At 61.1% G+C, this 20,482-nt stretch overlaps 2 protein-coding genes across 2 annotated transcripts in view; both read right to left on the bottom strand.

Annotated features, from left to right (window-relative positions):
* Positions 1-752: 752 nt before the first annotated feature.
* PHF8 (PHD finger protein 8) lies at positions 753-9,300 on the bottom strand (the record flags this gene model as incomplete). The annotated part of the gene is made up of 13 exons (XM_041474517.1): positions 9,044-9,300; positions 8,473-8,558; positions 8,046-8,154; positions 7,505-7,665; positions 6,752-6,893; positions 6,067-6,253; positions 5,461-5,623; positions 4,451-4,538; positions 3,984-4,094; positions 3,207-3,330; positions 2,612-2,724; positions 1,770-2,020; positions 753-1,159 (listed from the first exon to the last, which is right to left on the bottom strand). Coding segments are annotated over exons 1-13 (2,040 nt in total), but the record flags the coding sequence as incomplete, so codon positions are not given.
* A 2,460-nt stretch (positions 9,301-11,760) lies between these two features.
* Positions 11,761-20,482, bottom strand: part of WNK3 (WNK lysine deficient protein kinase 3) — a 13,728-nt gene continuing 5,006 nt past the window's right edge. The window contains exons 8-19 of the mRNA XM_041474515.1: positions 20,190-20,320; positions 18,776-20,119; positions 18,583-18,699; positions 18,080-18,190; positions 17,969-17,996; positions 17,821-17,901; positions 17,071-17,714; positions 14,189-14,342; positions 13,910-14,102; positions 13,399-13,610; positions 12,542-12,660; positions 11,761-12,246 (exon numbers count right to left, since the gene is read on the bottom strand). Coding sequence (XP_041330449.1) covers positions 12,121-12,246; positions 12,542-12,660; positions 13,399-13,610; positions 13,910-14,102; positions 14,189-14,342; positions 17,071-17,714; positions 17,821-17,901; positions 17,969-17,996; positions 18,080-18,190; positions 18,583-18,699; positions 18,776-20,119; positions 20,190-20,320 — 3,260 coding nt within the window. The 3' untranslated portion in view covers positions 11,761-12,120. The remainder of the gene's footprint in view (positions 12,247-12,541; positions 12,661-13,398; positions 13,611-13,909; positions 14,103-14,188; positions 14,343-17,070; positions 17,715-17,820; positions 17,902-17,968; positions 17,997-18,079; positions 18,191-18,582; positions 18,700-18,775; positions 20,120-20,189; positions 20,321-20,482) is intronic.

The following is a 20,482-nucleotide window of genomic DNA, read 5'->3' as shown; positions in this document are numbered from 1 at the left end:
ACACCCCAAAATCAGACAGGGAACAGGGGGGACACCCCAAAATCAGACCCCAAACAAGGCAAGGGGGACCCCAAATCAGCCCCTACCCCGAAGAAGGCGGGACCAGGATCCCCAGGAACCCCAAATCCAACCCCAGGCTCCTCAAATCCCCCAAACCTCCCCAAACCACCCAGGCCCTGCCCCAGGGACCCCCCCAAAACCCCTCCAAGGACCCCCCCAAACCTTTGGGGCTCCAGGGGGCGTCGTCCGTCACCTTCTTCTTTTTGGGGAGCGATTTCAGGGCGGGGTCGTCCTCGTCTGACTCCAGTGAGGGATAAACTGATGGGGGGGAAAGAAAAATTGGGGTTCAGGGGGGTCCTGGGGGCAGGAAAAGGGGAGTTCCAGAGGATTCCACAACGGCCTGGGAGTGGTTTTGGGGTGTTCTGGGGGTAATTTTTGGGGTTTCTGGGGTATTGCTGAGATATTTCGAGTGTTTTGGGGGGTATTTTTGGAGTATTTTCAGATATTTTGGTGTGGTTTTTGGATACATTTAGGGTGTTTTGGGGATATTTGAGGTGTTTTGGGGTATTTTGGGATACTTCTGGGGCACTTTGTGTGTTTTGGGGTGTTTTTGGGGTATTTTGGGGTGGTTTTGGGGTCACACTCACTGTACTCAGCATCCTTGAAGCAGGGTGTTTTGGGGGGATTTTGGGGCTGTTTTTGGGGTGGTTTTGGACGGGGGGACACCCCAAAATCAGACAGGGAATAGGGGACACCCCAAAATCAGACAGGGAATAGAGGGACACCCCAAAATCAGACAGGGAATGGGGGGACACTCCAAAATCAGACAGGGAATAGAGGGACACCCCAAAATCAGACAGGGAACAGGGGGGACACCCCAAAATCAGACCCCAAACAAGGCAAGGGGGACCCCAAATCAGCCCCTGCCCCGAAGAAGGCGGGACCAGGATCCCCAGGAACCCCAAATCCAACCCCAGGCTCCTCAAATCCCCCAAACCTCCCCAAACCACCCAGGCCCTGCCCCAGGGACCCCCCCAAAACCCCTCCAAGGACCCCCCCAAACCTTTGGGGCTCCAGGGGGCGTCGTCCGTCACCTTCTTCTTTTTGGGGAGCGATTTCAGGGCGGGGTCGTCCTCATCCGACTCCAGTGAGGGATAAACTGATGGGGGGGGAAGAAAAATTGGGGTTCAGGGGGGTCCTGGGGGCAGGAAAAGGGGAGTTCAGGAGGATTCCACAACGGCCTAGGAGTGGTTTTGGGGTGTTCTGGGGGTAATTTTTGGGGTTTCTGGGGTATTGCTGAGATATTTCGAGTGTTTTGGGGGGTATTTTTGGAGTATTTTCAGATATTTTGGTGTGGTTTTTGGATACATTTAGGGTGTTTTGGGGATATTTGAGGTGTTTTGGGGTATTTTGGGATACTTCTGGGGCACTTTGTGTGTTTTGGGGTGTTTTTGGGGTATTTTGGGGTGGTTTTGGGGTCACACTCACTGTACTCAGCATTCTTGAAGCAGGGTGCTTTGGGGGGATTTTGGGGTATTTTTTGGGGTATTTTTAGAATGGTTTCAGGGTATTTTGGGGTGGTTTTGGGGTCACACTCACTGTACGCAGCATCCTTGAAGCAGGGTGCTTTGGGGGGGATTTTGGGGCTGTTTTTGGGGTATTTTGGGGTGGTTTTGGGGTCACACTCACTGTACTCAGCATCCTTGAAGCAGGGTGCTTTGGGGGGGATTTTGGGGCTGTTTTTGGGGTGGTTTTGGGGTCACACTCACTGTACTCAGCATCCTTGAAGCAGGCCCCCAGGCTGTCCTGCTCATCCAGGCTCCCCTCAGCCTCGCTGTCGGTGCTCCGGGGGGCAGGGGGGGCTCTGCGGGGCCCCCCAGACCCCCCAGGACCTCCCCTTTCAGTGCCCCCACCCCCTCCCCACCAGTTTGGGGGTCCCAGAGGGGTCCCTGCAGGGAGGTTGGCCATGCAGAGCATGCCCTGGATGGCCTCGCGTGTGCTGGGGGAGGCGGGGGCCTCGCTGTGGGGACAAAAAGGGGAAAAAAAGGGGAAAAAATTGGGTTTGGGGGGGGTCACGGCATGTTTGGGATCATCACATTGAGGAGAAACAGCCCCAAAAGGAGATGGACGGGGGTAAAGTGAGCCCAACCACAGAAGTTACTCCCAAAACCCAACCAGGGACCCCAAATAATCCCTAAAACCCAACTAGGGACCCCAGGTAACCCCAAAACCCAACCCGGGATCCCAAATAACCCCCAGGGACTCCCCCAAATCAAACCCCAGTACCCTCAAAAGCAGCTAGTGACTCCCCCCAAGCCCCCCCAGATATCTGGGGAACCCCAAAATTAGCCCAGTCCTCCCTCAAGTCCCCCAGGACCCCAAAACCCAACCCCTGCATTCCCAAAACACTTGGGGGATCCCCCCAAAATCCCCCTCAAATCCCTCCCCCAGCCCTGGGGACCCCCAAATCCAGCTCAGCTCCTACTCAAAGCCCACCCCAGCTCCCCAGGAACCCCTAAAATCCAGCCCCTCAACTGCCCCCCAAAATCCTGCAGGGATCCCTCCCAGACCCCTCAAACCCAGCCCAGCCCCCCCTCAGACCCCCCCAAACCTGAGCTGGGGGTACTCGGAGCCCCCCACTTGCCGGCTGGCCTTGAGCAGGTCCAGGATCCCAGCGCTGCCCCCCGCGCCCCCCTCGTCCTCCTCGTCAGTGGTGTAATCCTCCTGGGGGGAGGGGGTCAGAAACACCCCAAAAAAACACCCAAAACACCCCAAAAACCCACCCCAGTCTGTCGTGCAACCCTCCTGGGGGGCAGGGAATCAGAAATACCCAAAAATACCTAAAAACACCCCAAAAATATCCTATAATACCCCAAAACAACTCAAAAGTACCCCAAAAACACCCAAAAATACCCCAAAAAACCACCCCAATCTGGGGTGCAACCCTCCTGGGGAGCAGGTGGTCAGAAACGCTCCCCAAACCCCATTTTTGGGGGGGCGTCCCAATCCCCACTTTTAGGTTGTCACCACAAAAACCCCCCTAAGAACCCCCCCAGGGCACTCCCAGTTCCCCTATACCCCCCAAAAACCCTCAGAACCCCCCAAATACCCCCATGGCTCCCTCCCAAAACCCCCCCAAGACCCCCCCAATTCCCTTAACCCCCCCCAAACCACCCAAGAGCCCCCCAAAACCCCCCCAGACCCACCTCGATGTCGAAGTCGACCTCCCCCGGCTCCCGCACCCGGTTGGGGTCAGAGCAGGGCTTGGCCCGGGGCAGCTTCCGGGGGAGCCCTGGGGACACCCCAAAAACGGGATTGGGGTTTGGGGGACTGCAGGGGGGTTCGGGGTCCCCCCATCGTCAGGGGGGCGGGAGTTGGGGGGGGGCTTGCGGAGCCCCCCCTTTTTGGGGGCTGGAACGCCCCAGGGGGGCCCAAAGGGGGTCCCCGACATTCCCGTGCTCTGCTGGAACAGTTCCTGTGGGGAGGGGATACAGAGCTCCCAGTATGTCCCAGTATGATCCAGTTCCTCCCAGTAACCCCAAAACCTCCTCAGAACCCCTCCCAGTGCCCCCCCCATTCCATCCCAGTCCCCCCCAGCCCCCAGGTGGGTTTGCAGCCCCCCAAGCTCTCTCAGTTGGGTTTAAACCCCTCCAGTTGGGTTTAAATCCTCCCCAGATGGGTTCAAAGCCTCCTAAGTTCAGTTTAAAGGTCCCAGGACGGGTTTAGAGCCCCCCCGAGATGACTTTACACAGGTTTAAACCCCTCCCCGTGGCTTCCCAGCCCCCCCAGTTGGGTTTAGAGCCCCCACAGATGAGTTCAAACCTCTCCCAGTTGGGTTTAAAGCCCCCTAGATGTGTCTAGACCCCCACAGATGGGTTCAAACCTCTCCAGGTGGGTTCCCAGCCCCCCCGACAGGTTTTAACCCCCCCCCAGGTGGGTTTAAACCCCCCCAGGGTGGGTTCCCAGCCCCCCAGGAGGGGCACCCACCTCGGAAGGTGTCCAGCAGGTGCCTCCCCACGTACCAGCAGACGGTCTCAAAATTGGGGAACTTGGCCAGGTCGGGGGTGTTGAGGCGACGCTGCAGCTCATACGCCCTGGGGAATTTTTGGGGGGTCAGGGGGGGCTTTGGGGAGGGGTGTTTGGGGGATCCACAGGCACCCCACAACACCTGCTGGGCTGAGGGCACCCTGAAATTCTCCCTGCATCCCAAAACTCCCACCCAGCTCCCTCAAACCCTCCCTCATCCTTCTCAATTTCCCCCGAAGCCCTTCCCCAACCCCCCCAAAGCCCCTCAAAACCCAAAACCACCCTCAAAACCCCAAAAACACCCCTAAAACCCTTCCAAAACCCCCAAACCCTCAACCAGCCCCCCCCAAACTCTCCCCAAAAACATCCCCAAACACCCTCAAAACCTGATCAAAACCCCCCAAAAGCCCCCTCCCCAACCCACCGGAGCTGCATGCCGATGTTGAGGCTGTGCAGGAAATGCCCCCCGAAGGCCAGAGAGTCCACGGGGGTCAGCACGGCGTGGATCCAGCCTGGGGACAGACACGGGGAACTGGGGTAACTGGGAGCACTGGGACAGGCACAGGGAACTGGGGCAGGCACGAGCAGCTGGGGCAACTGGAGAACTGGGAGGGGCCACTGGGGGAAATGGGAAAGGCACTGGGAGCACTGGGAGATGCAGGAGAGCACTGGGATCCATTGGAAAAGGAGAGGCTTGTTGGCTGGGGTTACTGGGAGCCCTCGTCTGACCCCCACCAGGAGACACTAGGGAGGTCCCCAAGGTCACCAAACCCTCCCCTGGTGACACAAGTGACACTGGGGTATGTTTGGGGGTGGTCTGGCCCTAGCCAGGTGACACAGGTCACCTAACCACCTAGCACACGTGACAACGGGGCTGCGTTTGGGGTCTGGCACAGGTGGCACAGGTGACACTGGGGGTCTCTGTCCCTTGCACAGGTGACACTGGGAGTGTCTGTGCCTTACACAGGTGACACTGCAGGTGCACTCGGGGTCTGGCACAGGTGGCACAGGTGACACTGGGAATGTCTGTGCCTTACACAAGTGACACTGCAGGAACGTTTGGAGCCTGGCACAGGTGGCACAGGTGACGCAAGTGACACTAGAGGTGTCTGTCTCTTGCACAGGAGACACTGGGGGTGTGTTTGGGGTCTGGCACAGGTGGCACACGTGACACAAGTGACACTGAAGTTGTCTATGCCTTACACAGGTGACACTGCAGGAACATTTGGAGTCTGGCACAGGTAGCACAGATGGCACTGAAAGTGTCTGTGCCTTACACAGGTGACACTGCAGGAACGTTGGAAGTCTGGCACAGGTGGCACAGATGGCACTGAAAGCGTCTGTGCCTTACACAGGTGACACTGCAGGTGCACTTGGGGTCTGGCACAGGTGGCACCAAGGTTGTGCCCAGCTGTCCCCGAGCCACCCCCTCACCTGTGGGGATGAAGAGGGTCTGTCCCTGGCGCAGGTGGCACCGGAAGCACCGATCCACCTGGTCCCCGAAGAAGAGCTCGGGCTGGTTCCGGGAGCTGCTCCAGGCCTCGAACAGCGCCAGGTTGGCGGCCGAGGGACGCGCCAGGTAAAAGATTTGCTCGCCCTGGGGCACAGGTGAGGGAGACACGTGGGACAGGTAAGAGCACCAGGTTTCATTCCCCCAAATGCCATCTGAAATCCCCCAAATCCCCTCTACAATCCCCTAAAACCCCTTCCCAGACCTCTGGAGAACCTCCGCCTCGTACCCTGAGCACGAGGTACCAGGCCGAGGTGCCCCGTCAGTCACCATTAAAGTCCCTGTAACCACACACCCCCAACCTCAATTACCCCAAAAAGCTCCCAAATCCCCTCTACAAACCCTCTAAAACCACCCCCCAGACTCCTGGAGAACCCCACCTTGTACCCTGAGCATGTGGTACCAAGCCGAGGTCCCTGGCAGTCGATGTGAAAGTCACTGTAACCACACACCCCAGCCCTAATTTCCCTGTAACTCCCCACAAGTCCCCTATAAACCCCCCCTAAATCCCCTACAAACCCCCCTCATACCCTGAGCACGTGGTACCAGGCCGAGGTGCCCCCGCAGTCGATGTGGAAGTCGCTGTAGCTGTCCTTGGCCCCCATCAGGCAGAATTTCTGCACGCTCGGCCGCTCCCGCGCCGACTCCCCCGGCCACAGGTTCTCCACCCACGAGAGCTTCCGCACAATCCGCGGGGTCTGCACCAGGTTCGACAGCCTGGGCACCCCAAAAAACAGGGGTCAGGGGCTGGGGAACCCCCCATGGGGCACGGGGTACCCCAGGCAGGAAAGGATGTAGTGGTGGATGCCAGGGAGGGGCAGGATCGGGGATTTTGGGGGTCCTTGGCGGGCAGGATCTGGGATTTTGGGTGTTCCTGTGGTTGGAGGAGGGAAGGGGGAGGATCTGGGTTTTCAGGGTCCCTGGTGTTGGAGGAGGAGGGAAGGGGGAGGATCTGGGATTTTGGGGGTCCCTGGGGTTAGGGAAGGAGAAGGATCCAGGCTTTTGAGGGTCCCTGGTGTTGGAGAAGAGGGAGGCACTGGGAGAACTGGAAAGAACTGGGAGTTTCTGGGAGCGCTGGAAAGGACCAGGCAGCACTAGAAAGAACTGGGAATTACTGGGAGCACTGGGAAAGGACCAGGCAGCACTGGAAAGAACTGGGAATTACTGGGAGCACTGGGAAAGGACTAGGCAGGACTGGGAGCCACTGGGACCCACCGTGTGTCTGAGAACTCCAGGCCGGTGACGCTGAGGACGCGCTCGCGCCGGGGTCCCCCCAGGTAGGCCACGAAGTCCCCGAGGCGCATGCGCAGCTCGGCCTGGCGGCCCACGTCCAGCACAGCCACCACCTTGTCAGCTCCTGAGGGCCCCAAAACTGCCTGAGCACCCCAAAAACGGCCAGGGAAACCCCAAAAATCTCTCTGTGTGCCCCAAAACTGCCTGAGCATCACAAAACCCCCCAAACCTCCCAGTGCACCCCAAAACTGCCTGAGCACTACAAAAACGGCTGAGAGACACTAAACTCCCCCCCCACCAACCTCCCTGTGCATCCCCAGACCTCCCTAAGCACCCCAAAACCAGCTGGGGGCCCCCAAAAATCCCCCCAAACCTTCCTGAGAGCCCCCAAACCTGAACAGGGACCCTCTGGGCCCTCACCCATCCCCCCAGGACCCCCCAATACAGTGTAAGAATCCAACAAGGGGGTGTAGTTATAGGGGGGACCCTGACCCTACTGTGGGGTCCTGGGTATCCCCTGACATCCCCAGACCCCCCAAACACCCCCATGCACCCCATACCATGAATGGGGGCCCTCTAGACCCTCACCTGTACGCCCAGGACTCCCCAGCAGAGTGCAAAGAGTGAACTTGTAAGGAGGAGCCTGCTCCTATTATGGGGTCTTGGGGACCCCCCCGATACTCCCAGCCCCTCCAAAAGCCCCTCAGCCCCCCCAAAGCCCNCCCCCAGACTGACCAACGTGGTGCAGGACGTCGCGGGGGGTGAAGGACGGGGGGGGCAGGGTCATGCCCAGCCCCTCGTGCCGTGCCACCAGGATGGGCACACTGAAGCTGTTCTCCTCCAGGTACTCCACGGTCAGCTGGGCCCCGCTGGGCCGCAGCAGCACCTCGTCCGCACTTGGGGGGCAAAGCAGGGGGGTGAGACCCTCAGGAGTGACCCCAGACCCCCTGAACCCCACAGGGACCCCCCCAACCACCACAGGGATCACCTAACTCCCACAGGGATCACCCAACCCCTGAGCATTTGCTGAGCCACAGCAGCACCTGATCCATGCTGGGGGAGCAGAGCAGAGCAGTGAGACCCCCGAGAGTGACCGACAGTCCCCAGGAGTGACCAACATCACTCAGGACTGACCAACACCCTCCAGAACTGACCTTCACCTGTGCAAGGGGTACAGCTGGACTGACCCTCACTGAGAGTGACCAACACCTGGCACCAACCTTCACCTGGCACTGACCCTCACCTGGCACTGACCTACACCCGGCCCTGCCCTCACCTGGGGAAGGTGCGGCCCCGCAGCTCCCGGATGAACTGGGCACTGCCGGTCCGGGCCGGACGGCCGGGGTCCTGCTCCGGGGCCTTGGCCGGGCCACGGCGCCGCTTCACTGCGGGACAGGGGGACACGGTGGGGACACAGGAACACGTGGGGACACACAGGGACACGTGGGGACACACAGGGACAGAGGGACATGTGGGGACAGAGGTACACACAGAGACACAGTGGGGACATGGACACACAAGGACACGGACACATGGGGACACACAGGGAATCGGGGACAGAGGGACACAGCGGGGATCCACAGGGAGCCCAGAGCATCTCCCCCGCCCCCATCCCAGTGCATCCCAGTCCTCCCCAGTCCCACTCACTGGCACTCTCAGTGCCCCCCATCCCAGTCCCTCCCAGTCCCCCCAGTCCCACTCACTGACGGAAGGCCCCCTGAGCACGGCGCACTGGGGGCAGTGGTACAGGTCGATCTCCGCCGCCGCCTCCTCCTCCACCCCCACGCAGCTGTGGGGACACCCCAGTAACTCCCAGTGCTTCCCAGTAACCACCAAGCACCTCCCCAGTAACTCCCAGTGCTTCCCAGTAACCACCAAGCACCTCCCCAGTAACCACCAAGCACCTCCCCAGTAACTCCCAGTGCCTTCCAGTAACCACCAGCCACCTCCCCACTAACCCCCATCACATCCCAGAATTATCTTTGTACTTCCCAATCCCTCCCAGACCTTCCCAGTACCCCGTAGCCCCAGTCCCCCGTAGCCCCCCCCCCCGCCCCAGAATTCTTCCAGTGCTCTCCAGTACCACCCAGGCTTCTCCCAGTCCTTCCCAGTACCCCCCTTAAGTCCCTTTCAGTACCCCTGGACTTCTCCCAGTCCCCTCCAGATGCCTCCCAGTACTTCCCAGACTTTTCCCAGTCCTCCCCCAGTGCTTCCCAGATGCCTCCCACTACTCCCAGTCCCCCCTCAGCCCCATCCCGGTGCCCCCAGTCGCACCTGCCATGGAACCAGTCCTGGCAGCCATCGCACTCGATCATGAAGCGGGTCACGTCGTAGGGCAGGCGGCACAGGCAGTACACGGGCACCGAGGCCATGGCCGGGCCCCCGGGGCGACCCCCGACCCTACGGACCCCCGCGACCCCCCCCGGCCCGGGACATCCGCGTGCTGCCCGCCAGACCCCCGAAAATCCCCTCCAAAGAAAAAACCAACCCAGAAAAACACTCTCAAAAGCGGCCTCAAAAAAAAAAAAAAAACACCAAAACACCCCCAAAAAAACAACAAAAAACACCCACAAAAAAACACAAAAAACCCCCCAAAAATTCACAAACCAATCTCCCCCAAAAAGCAACCGACCAAAATCAGCAACAACAAAACAAACAAACAAAAAATCCCAAAAAACAACAACAAAAAAAACACAAAAAAAACCCGCATACCGGGCCCCCGGGGCGCCCCCCGACCCTACGGCCCCCCGCGACCCCCCCCGGCCCGGGACATCCGCGTGCTGCCCGCCAGACCCCCGAAAATCCCCTCCAAAGAAAAAACCAACCCAGAAAAACACTCTAAAAAGCAGCCTCAAAAAAAAAAAAAACACCAAAACAGCCTCAAAAACACCCAGAAACAGCCTCAGCAAAACCCCAAAAACAGGCTCAAAAAACACCCCAAAAATGCCCCCCAAACAACTCCCTCAAAAAAAAAACACTCAAAAAAAAAAACCCAAAAACCAACCCCTCGGCTGCTCCCCTACAAACACCCCCAAAGCCCCCCCAAAACGCGGCCTGTGGAGGACCCTGAGGGGAATTGAGGGGCACGACCCCCCAAAAAACCCTATACGGGCCGGGGGCTCCCCAAAAGGGCCTGCAGAGACTTGGGATCCCCCCTCAGGTATTGATGAGGGCCTAAGACCTCCCCCAAAAGGGTCTAGAGGTGTAGGGAAACCCCTCCAAGGGTCACCAGGGCTCTGGGACCCCCTCCCCGAGGCTTTATACGGTCCAGAGCCCCCAAAAAAATGCGCCCACAGGGTCCCCCCCGCCCCTATAGCGTGTGGGAACCCCCAAAAGCGCCGCAGGGCCCGGGGTCCCCTCACAGCGTCCGTGGGGTCTCGGCCGCCCCCTCCCCCCGCGCTGTGGGGTCCCCGGGACCCCCCCAAAGACCCCCGGGACCCCTTGAAAGCTTTGGGGATCCCCAAAAAGCCGCCGACACCTCTTCAAGGCCGGCGGGATCCCCCCGAGGCCTGCGGGATACCGCGAGGCCTGCGCCCCCCCCACCGCCACCTCCCGACTAGGCCGCAGCCCGCCCCGGCAAGGCCCAGCGCTTCTCGCGGCCGCTCCTCCGCCGCCGCCCGGTCGCCGCCGCCGCTGCCGGCCCCGGGCCCGGTGCTGCCGCCGCCGCCGCGGCCTCTGCGCGCTCCGGGCCGCCCGGGAAAGTTTTATTCAAACGCGGAAACGGGGAGGGAGAGGGCGGGGCCCCGGCGCCATTTTGGCCGCGTCGCGCCGCCATCTTGGGAAGGGCGAGGACGCCATTTTGGGAAGGACGAAACGCCCCCATTGGGTGTGCGGGGGCGGGGCCGCCATCTTGGGCGTGGCGCCGCCGTCGCCAGCTTGAGTGTGGCGACCCGGCCGCCATTTTGGGAGTGGCGCGCACCAGCCACGCTTTTATTTCTTAAATTTTAGGAATTTTTTTTTTTCTCGCGCTTTTTAACAATTTCCCCGCAAAACAAACGCCTTCCCACCCTCTCGAACCAGAACACCCGAGAATTCACCCCGAAACCTCGCTCGCTTGGTGAAGGGGTGAGGTAGATGAGAGGAAAACATGACAAAATGACCCAAAAATTGGGGTGAGGGAGGGGTACAGGAATAAGGGGGGGTTGTTGCACCAGTATGACCAGTATGGGGGGGGTGGGTCACCAGTAAAACCAGTACAGCCCGCTCTCCTCCACTGTGGTCACATGACAGGGAATTCCAGGCCTGTGAGGGGCTTTTGGTGAAAAATGGGAATTTTGGGGGCTCTGGAGTGTATTGAGGTGGGGAAAAAAGGAATTTTGGGATAAATGAGAGGTTTGGGTTCAACCGTTTGTGTTTTGGGGCAAAATGAGGCTGTCTGGGGGCTAAAAATTTGGGTCACTTCGTGTAGGGGACAAAAAGATCGGCAAGGGCCAAAAAAGGGATTTTTGTGTGAAATTAGGAGATTTTGGGGCTGAAAATCGGGTCTCCTGAGGGAGAAGGGAAGGTCCTGAAAGAGATTTTTTTGGGGTGAAATGATGCAATTTGGGGAGCAAAAAGTGGGGTAATGTTGTGGGAGGGTTAAAAAAGGGGAGATAGGCTGAAAAAGGGGGTTTGGGTTAAAACAAGGCAATTTTGGGGCAAACAAGTGGCATCACATTCAGGGCGTGTGAAAAAGAGGGGCGGAAAGGCCACAAAAAAGATTCTTGGGGTGAAATGAGGTGATTTGGGGGCTAAAAAACGGGGTCACCTCATGCAGAGGGGGAATGGCCCAAAAAGAGAATTTGGGGGTAAAATGAGGGATTTGGGGCAGAAAATTGGGGTGGGCAAGGCACAAAAAAGGGGAGTTTTGAAGTGAAATGAGGGGAGTTTGGGCACCAGAAAGTGGGGTAATCTTGCAAAGGGGGAATAACCCAAAAAAGGTGGGGGTTGGGATAAAATAGAAAGATTTTGGGGCCAAAAAGGGGGNGGGGGGGGGGGGGGGAGGATTTGGGGTCAAAATGAGGAGCTTTTGGGGTCAGAAACTGGGGGGGTCGAGTATCCTATAAACGGGATTTTGGGGGTGAATTGAGACCAAAAAGTGGGTTCAGCCCACACGGGCAGCAAATAAAGGGGAATTTTAGGGCAAAATAAGGCATTTTTGGGGCCAGAAACAGGGGTTACACCACAGGACCCAAACAAAGGGGAATTTCGGAGTGAAACGAGGTCATTTTTGGGCTGGAAATTTGGGGTCACCCAATGGGGGGGTTATAAAAGGGGGTTTTGGGGTGAAACAAAGCCATTCGGGGGCTGGAAATTGGGATTTTGACCCAAAATCAGGGGGTTTGGGGGGGGCAGGGTGTCGGGACCCCCCTTTACTCAGCCCCCGGGGGGAGGGGGCTGCCCCCCCCACGCAGGGCAGGCTTGGGGGGGGGCAGCTCCCCCCATTTTCGGGGGGTCCCACGAGTGCCGCGCAGGGTGGAGACCCACGAGGAGGTGGCCTGGGGGAGGAAGGAGGGAAAAATGGGGGTTCAGCTTTTGGGGATCCCCAAAAAACCCTCTCAGCTTCCCACCCACCCCCAGACCCCCAAAAATGGGGAGCAATCCCCCCCAGCCCCCCAGTAACCATCTCAGGCCCCAAAAAAATCCCCCCCAGATCCCTAAAACTGGGATAAAGTGCCCCTCCAGCCCCCCAAAAAGGGGTGCAGGCCTCCCCACCAAATGATCCCTCCAGACCCCCCTAAAATGGGGTGGGGAGCCATTCCAGCCCCCCAAAAGTCCCCCCAGCCCCCCCACCTGGGCCCTGGCCGTGTCCTGGACCCACTCGTCCACCAGCCGGTGCAGGTCGTCGGTGAAGAGCCCCTTTTTTGGGGGGGCCGGGGGCGTCGGGGGGCCCGGGGAGGGAGCTGAGGCCTCTGCAGGTAGGGGAGGGGAATTTGGAAAAGGGGGACCGACCTGCACCCCAAAACCTCCCCTTGCACCCTAAAACCTCTTTTTACCCCAAAGCCTGCACCGCCAAAATCCCTCCCTGCACCCCAAAACTTCCCCTTTTTACCCCAATCCCCTTCCCCCACTCCAAAATCCCCCCTTTGCACCCCAGAATCCTCTCTTTGCACCCCAAACCCCCTTTTGCATCCCAAAAATCCCCCTTTGTACTCCAAAATCCCCTTCCTGCGGCACCCCAAAATCCCTCCCTGCAACCCAAAACCTCTTTTTTACCCCAACCCCTTCCCCCACCCCAAAATCCCCCCATTTGTACCTCAAAATCCCCTCCTAGCCCCCCAAACCCACCCTTTCCACCTCAAAATCCCCGCACCCCCCCTTTTGCATCCCAAAAATCCCCCTTTGTACTCCAAAATCCCCTTCCTGCGGCACCCCAAAATCCCTCCCTGCAACCCAAAACCTCTTTTTTACCCCAACCCCTTCCCCCACCCCAAAATCCCCCCATTTGTACCTCAAAATCCCCTCCTAGCCCCCCAAACCCACCCTTTGCACCTCAAAATCCCCGCACCCCAAAATCCCCTCCTAGCCCCCCAAACCCACCCTTTGCACCTCAAAATCCCCGCACCCCAAAATCCCCTCCTAGCCCCCCAAACCCCCCCTTTGCACCTCAAAATCCCCGCACCCCAAAATCCCCTCCTAGCCCCCCAAACCTGTCAGGGCCACGCCCCGGCCCCGCCCTCGCGCCCGGGCCCCCCGAGGCCGCCGCGGGGACCCCCCGAGGCCACGCTGGGGTGGGGTCCCGCCGCCCCCTCCCCATTTCGGGGGGTCCCCCCGGGCCTCTTTGAGGGCTCGGAGCCGACGGTGCAGCTCCTGCAGCTCCCGGTCCTGCCGCGCCCGCAGCTCCAGAACCTCCTGGATGTGCCTGAGGGAGCAGTGGGGGTCACAGGGGGTCCCCAAAAACCTTCCCGAGACCCCCAAAACCTCTCCCGGACCCCCAAAACCCTCTCTGAGACCCCCAAAACTCTCCTAGGACCCCCAAACCCTCCCTGGGACCCCCAAAACCTCCCCAAGGTCCCAGTCATGCCACACTGGCAGCTCAAGCATCTCCTGGAAGTGCCTGGGTGAGGTCAGGGGATGCCCCTAAGCCCCTCCAAGCCCCCTTGGGACCCCCAAAATCTCCCCAGGACCCCCCAAACCACCCCCCAAAAGCCCCTCACTCACTTTTCCCGCAGCCGCCGCAGCTGCTCCCGCAGCGCCTCGTCCTCAGGCTCCGAGTCCCCATCGCTGCTCAGGGGGGTCTCGGGGGACCCCGGGGGTAGCAGGGGGGGGGGGCACACAGGTGGTGGAAATGGGGGGTACAGGGGGAGCACATGAGGGGTGTAAATGGGGGGCACATGGGGGGATACATGAAGGGCTATGAATGGGAGACACAGACGGGGTTTAGGGGTACATGCGGGGTGCAGATGGGCTCCCCAGGGGTTTTGGGGTCCCCCCCCATACCTGTGTGGGGGTCCCCCCCGCCGGAGGGGGGGCGCAGGCGCCGGGCCCAGCTCTTGATGCGGCGCCCCCAGCCCTTGCGGGGGCTGCGCAGGCGGGGGCACAGCCCCAGCGGGAACGACGCGCCCCCGGGCGGGGGGCGGGCGGGGGGCACGGCCTGCGGGACGGGAACGGGGTTGGGAACGGGAATGTGGGGATATGGGAACATGGGGATATGGGAATGGGATTGGGAACAGGAACAGGATTGGGAATGGGAATATGGGAATGGGAATATGGGAATGGGAACAGGAATGGGGATAGGAATATGGGAATGGGAATATGGGAATGGGAACAGGATCAGGAATGGGGATGGGAATATGGGAATGAGATTGGGAACAGGAACAGGAATGGGAATATGGGGATGGGAATATGGGAATGGGATTGGGAACAGGAATGGGAATATGGGAATGGGGATGGGATTAGGAATGGGAATGGGATTGGGAATGGGAATGGGAATGGGAATGAGGATGGGAATATAGGAATGGGAATGGGGTTGGGATTGGAAATGAGGAAGAGAATATGGGAATTGGGATGGGAATGGGATCAGGACTGGGGATAGGGCTGGGAACAGGATGTCAGCATGGAGGGGGTACACCAGGGTCAGCGGGGTCTTGGGGTTGAGGTTAAAGGGACACCAAGAGCATGAGGGTTTGGGTTTAGGGTCACTGGGGTCTTGGAGTTGGGGGTCATCAAGGCCTCGGGGATGGGGTTCTGGGGTCATTGGAGCATTGGGGGTGGGGGTCAGGGCCACAAAGGATTCAGGGTTTGCTGGACAGGGAATTTGGGGTTAGGGACAGTCATTCCTGGTCTTTGGGGAACAGTGGGGTCTTGGGGTTTGGGGGACACCAAAGTTCTGAGGATGGGGACAGCAGCCTCTGGTCCTTGAGGGACACTGAGACCTTGGGGACTGGAGGACACCTGGGGCTCAGGGGTGTCCAGCTCTTGGGGTGGGGGACACTCACCTCTGGTCCTGTGGGTCCCTCCTGCCCCCAAGCACCGGTGACGAATGTCCCCAGTCCTTGGGGGTCACCTGGTGGCTCTGGGGGTCCAGTGACGAATGTCCCCAGTCCTTGGGGGTCACCTGGCTCTTGGGACACATCCAGCTCTGGGGGGTCAGGCGGTTCCCTAGGTCCCTCCTGCTCCCACAGGGCAGTGACTGTCCCCTGTCCCTGGGGGACACCTGGCTCTGCATCCCCAGGGATGAGGGGCTCTTGGTGGCCATTGAGCTCCGGAGGTTTGGGGACAGCCATGTCCGGGTGTCCAGGTCCCTCCTGCTGGCAAGGGCTGGGGACACTCAGCCCCGGGCCTTGGGGAGCCCCCAGATCTTGTGGTTCAGGGTTGATCCTCTCTGGTGCCATGGGTTCAGCCACCTCCTGGGGACCGGTGACAGCTGTTCCCAAAGCCTGGGGGACACCCAGCTCCTCTGGTTTGGGGACAGCTGACTCCTGTCCCTGGGGGACATCCAGCTCCTGGGCTTTGGGGACCTCTGTCTCCGGCCCCCCTGGCCCATCCTGCTCCGACGCTCCGCTCTTGTTTGTCCCCTGTCCTTGGGGACCCCCCTGAGATGTCTCCAGGGCTCTCCGGGCAGGTGGGGGTCCCCCGGGGCCTGCGGGGAGGGGACACCCCCATCAGGAATGGGGTGGGAGTGACACCCCCAAGCCCTGGGGTGGTGGTGGCAGGTCCATGTCCCCTGCCAGCCCCTGGGGACGCACCGGTGGCCTCGCGGTTCCGGATGGTTTGGTTGATGCAGAACCTCCAGCGCCCCACGGGCGACGACTGGGGGGGGCCTTCTCCTGGTGGGGGGCGAGGGGTCAGCGGGTGGGGGGCGACCCCAGCCCCCTCCCCTTTCCCACTACTCACCACCCGCTGGCGGCTCCAGGGGTCCCACCTGGGGGGAGACACATTTGGGGGGTCAGCAGGAGGGGAGGGGTGGTGGGAGGGGTGAGGCAGGGGTGGGGGCAGGGGGAGCACCTGGGGGTCTGGGGCAGGGGTCCCAAGGAGCCCCCGCGCCTGCTCCACGATAGCCTTGAGCTCCTCCACGAACTTGTCCCGCTCCCCCTCCAGGACAAAGTTGTCCTCGACCTGCGGGGAGGACACGGGTTGGGAAGGAGGACAGAATGGGAATATGGGAATGGGAACAGGATCAGGAATGGGGATGGGAATATGGGAATGAGATTGGGAACAGGAACAGGAATGGGAATATGGGGATGGGAATATGGGAATGGGAACAGGATCAGGAATGGGGATGGGAATATGGGAATGAGATTGGGAACAGGAATGGGAATATGGGAATGGGGATGGGATTAGGAATGGGAATGGGATTGGGAATGGGAATGGGAATGGGAATGAGGATGGGAATATAGGAATGGGAATGGGGTTGGGATTGGAAATGAGGAAGAGAATATGGGAATTGGGATGGGAATGGGATCAGGACTGGGGATAGGGCTGGGAACAGGATGTCAGCATGGAGGGGGTACACCAGGGTCAGCGGGGTCTTGGGGTTGAGGTTAAAGGGACACCAAGAGCATGAGGGTTTGGGTTTAGGGTCACTGGGGTCTTGGAGTTGGGGGTCATCAAGGCCTCGGGGATGGGGTTCTGGGGTCATTGGAGCATTGGGGTTGGGGTTCAGGGACACCAAGGATTCAGGGTTTGCGGGACAGGGAATTTGGGGTTAGGGACAGTCATTCCTGGTCTTTGGGGAACAGTGGGGTCTTGGGGTTTGGGGGACACCAAAGTTCTGAGGATGGGGACAGCAGCCTCTGGTCCTTGAGGGACACTGAGACCTTGGGGACTGGAGGACACCTGGGGCTCAGGGGTGTCCAGCTCTTGGGGTGGGGGACACTCACCTCTGGTCCTGTGGGTCCCTCCTGCCCCCAAGCACCGGTGACGAATGTCCCCAGTCCTTGGGGGTCACCTGGTGGCTCTGGGGGTCCAGTGACGAATGTCCCCAGTCCTTGGGGGTCACCTGGCTCTTGGGACACATCCAGCTCTGGGGGGTCAGGCGGTTCCCTAGGTCCCTCCTGCTCCCACAGGGCAGTGACTGTCCCCTGTCCCTGGGGGACACCTGGCTCTGCATCCCCAGGGATGAGGGGCTCTTGGTGGCCATTGAGCTCCGGAGGTTTGGGGACAGCCATGTCCGGGTGTCCAGGTCCCTCCTGCTGGCAAGGGCTGGGGACACTCAGCCCCGGGCCTTGGGGAGCCCCCAGATCTTGTGGTTCAGGGTTGATCCTCTCTGGTGCCATGGGTTCAGCCACCTCCTGGGGACCGGTGACAGCTGTTCCCAAAGCCTGGGGGACACCCAGCTCCTCTGGTTTGGGGACAGCTGACTCCTGTCCCTGGGGGACATCCAGCTCCTGGGCTTTGGGGACCTCTGTCTCCGGCCCCCCTGGCCCATCCTGCTCCGACGCTCCGCTCTTGTTTGTCCCCTGTCCTTGGGGACCCCCCTGAGATGTCTCCAGGGCTCTCCGGGCAGGTGGGGGTCCCCCGGGGCCTGCGGGGAGGGGACACCCCCATCAGGAATGGGGTGGGAGTGACACCCCCAAGCCCTGGGGTGGTGGTGGCAGGTCCATGTCCCCTGCCAGCCCCTGGGGACGCACCGGTGGCCTCGCGGTTCCGGATGGTTTGGTTGATGCAGAACCTCCAGCGCCCCACGGGTGACGACTGGGGGGGACCTTCTCCTGGTGGGGGGCGAGGGGTCAGCGGGTGGGGGGCGACCCCAGCCCCCTCCCCTTTCCCACTACTCACCACCCGCTGGCGGCTCCAGGGGTCCCACCTGGGGGGAGACACATTTGGGGGGTCAGCAGGAGGGGAGGGGTGGTGGGAGGGGTGAGGCAGGGGTGGGGGCAGGGGGAGCACCTGGGGGTCTGGGGCAGGGGTCCCAAGGAGCCCCCGCGCCTGCTCCACGATAGCCTTGAGCTCCTCCACGAACTTGTCCCGCTCCCCCTCCAGGACAAAGTTGTCCTCGACCTGCGGGGAGGACACGGGTTGGGAAGGAGGACAGAGATTGGGGAAGGGGACATGGGCTGGGGACACAGAGTGGGGAGGGGGACACAGATTGAGGGGGAATATGGTTTGGGGAGGGGGACACGGATTGGGAAAGAGAACATGGTTTGGGGGGACACAGATTGAGGATGGGACATGGGTCAGGGACATGGGCTGGTGGCACAGGGACACAAATTGGGGTTGGGGGATACAGATTGAGGGAGGGGGACATGGACTGGGAAGGGGGACATGGGTTTGGGAAGGGGACATGGACTGGAGGCAAGGGACTTGGATCAGAGATGGACGTAGGCTGGGAAAGGGGACAGGGACTGGGGAGGGGACACAGGCTGGGGACACAGGGACAGCTCGGGGGTCACCATGTAGCAGGCGATGTCCTCGGGCGCGTCCCCGTCCGCGTCAAACCTGAAGGTGACCATCTTGCTGTCGTGGGTCTCCAGCTGGCACTCCACCGTGTTGTCCCCAGCTGAGGACACCTGGGGGGTGGTGACACTCTGTGACCGTGCTGGGATGTCCTCACGCAGGCCCCCTGGCCCCCAGCCCCGCCCTGACCTGCAGCACGGTGAGCTGGAAGCGGGCGGGGCGCTGGCACGACGCACGGCGCTGCCGGGCACGCGGCCCGGGGACTTCGGGGACATCGGGGACGCGCAGCAGGGACGCAGCCTCGGCGGGCACCGAGGGGTCCTCGGAGCCAGGGAGCGTAGGGGGTTGTGGCATTGGGGATGGTGGTGGCATCTCTGGGGCTGGTGGCATCCCCATGGCTGGTGGCATCATGGATGGCGGTGGCATCTCTGGGGCTGGTGGCATCCCCATGGCTGGTGGCATCATGGATGGTGGTGGCATCTCTGGAGCTTGTGACATCCCCGGGGCTGGTGGCAGCACAGATGGTGATGGCACCCCTGGGGTTGGTGGCATCATGGATGAAGTTGGCATCCCTTGGGCTGGTGGCATCATGGGTGGAGCTGGCATCCCTTGTGCTGGTGGCATTCCTTGTGCTGGTGGCACCATGGATGGTGGTGGCATCTCTGAGGCTGGTGGCATCATGGATGGTGGTGGCATCCCTTGTGCAGGTGGCACCCCTGGGGCTGGTGACACCCCCATGACTGGTGGCATCACAGATGGAGGTGGCATCCCTTGGGCTGGTGGCATCATGGATGGAGCTGGCATCTCTGGGGCCGGTGACATCCCCATGACTGGTGTCATGATGGACAGAGGTGGCACCCCCAGAGCTGGTGACATCCCCACCACTGGTGGCATCCCTGGAGCTGGTGACATCCCTGGCACCAGCTGCGGCTGCATGGTGGGGACTGGCTGTGGTGGCATCCCCTGGGCTGGTGGCATCCCAGATGGTGGTGGCATTCCTGGACCTGGTGGCATCCCCTGGGCTGGTGGCATCCCAGGGGCTGTCGGTGGCATTCCAAGGCCTGGCTGCAGCTGCACCATGGGGACCAGCTGTGGTGGCACCCCAGATGGGGGTGGCACTCCTGGAGCAGGTGGCATCCCAGGGGCTGGTGTCACCCCTGGAGCTGGTGGCATCCCCTGGGCTGGTGTCACCCCCAGAGCTGGTGGCATTCCAGCTGGAGGTGGCACCCCCAGAGCTGGTGTCACCCCCAGAGCTGGTGTCCCCGCCGAAGCTGGTGGCACTCCAGTAGGAGGTGGCACCCCTTGCACTGGTGACACTCCAGGAGCCGTTGTCACGCCTGCAGCTGGCAGTGCCACCCCCGCTGTCACTCTTGGCGCCATCCCTGGCCCCGGTGCCCCGGGTGCCACCTGTGGCTGTGACCCCACTGTCACCAACCCCCCGCCACAGCCACAGGGGTCCCCCTCCGGCCCAGGTGGCTCCGTGGTGGCTCCTCCAGTGCCATCCTCTGCTGTCCCCTCGGTCCCCTGGGTCACCTGCAGGACACGAGGCAGTGCCAGGGGGGTCTGGACCCCCCCAGGACCCCCCAGTGTGACAGGCACTTACCGGTGGTGGCACAGCGGGGGACAGTCCATCCTGGGGTCCCTGTGGGTACCCCCAGAGCTGCTCAGATGCTCCGGTGACACCACAGGGACCGGGGACATCAGGTCCTGGGGCGTTTTCCAGGACCCCCTCAGCTGTGGGGAGGGAGCAAAGGTGGGGGTCACTGCCGGGGGGCTGCTCAGATGCTCCGGTGACACCACAGGGACCGGGGACATCAGGTCCTGGGGCGTTTTCCAGGACCCCCTCAGCTGTGGGGAGGGAGCAAAGGTGGGGGTCACTGCCGGGGGGGGGTCTCA

Source organism: Pyrgilauda ruficollis, unplaced genomic scaffold (genome assembly GCF_017590135.1).
Source record: "Pyrgilauda ruficollis isolate IOZ18807 unplaced genomic scaffold, ASM1759013v1 scaffold325, whole genome shotgun sequence".
NCBI lineage: Eukaryota > Metazoa > Chordata > Aves > Passeriformes > Passeridae > Pyrgilauda > Pyrgilauda ruficollis.
This window is presented reverse-complemented; position numbering and strand designations above follow the sequence as displayed.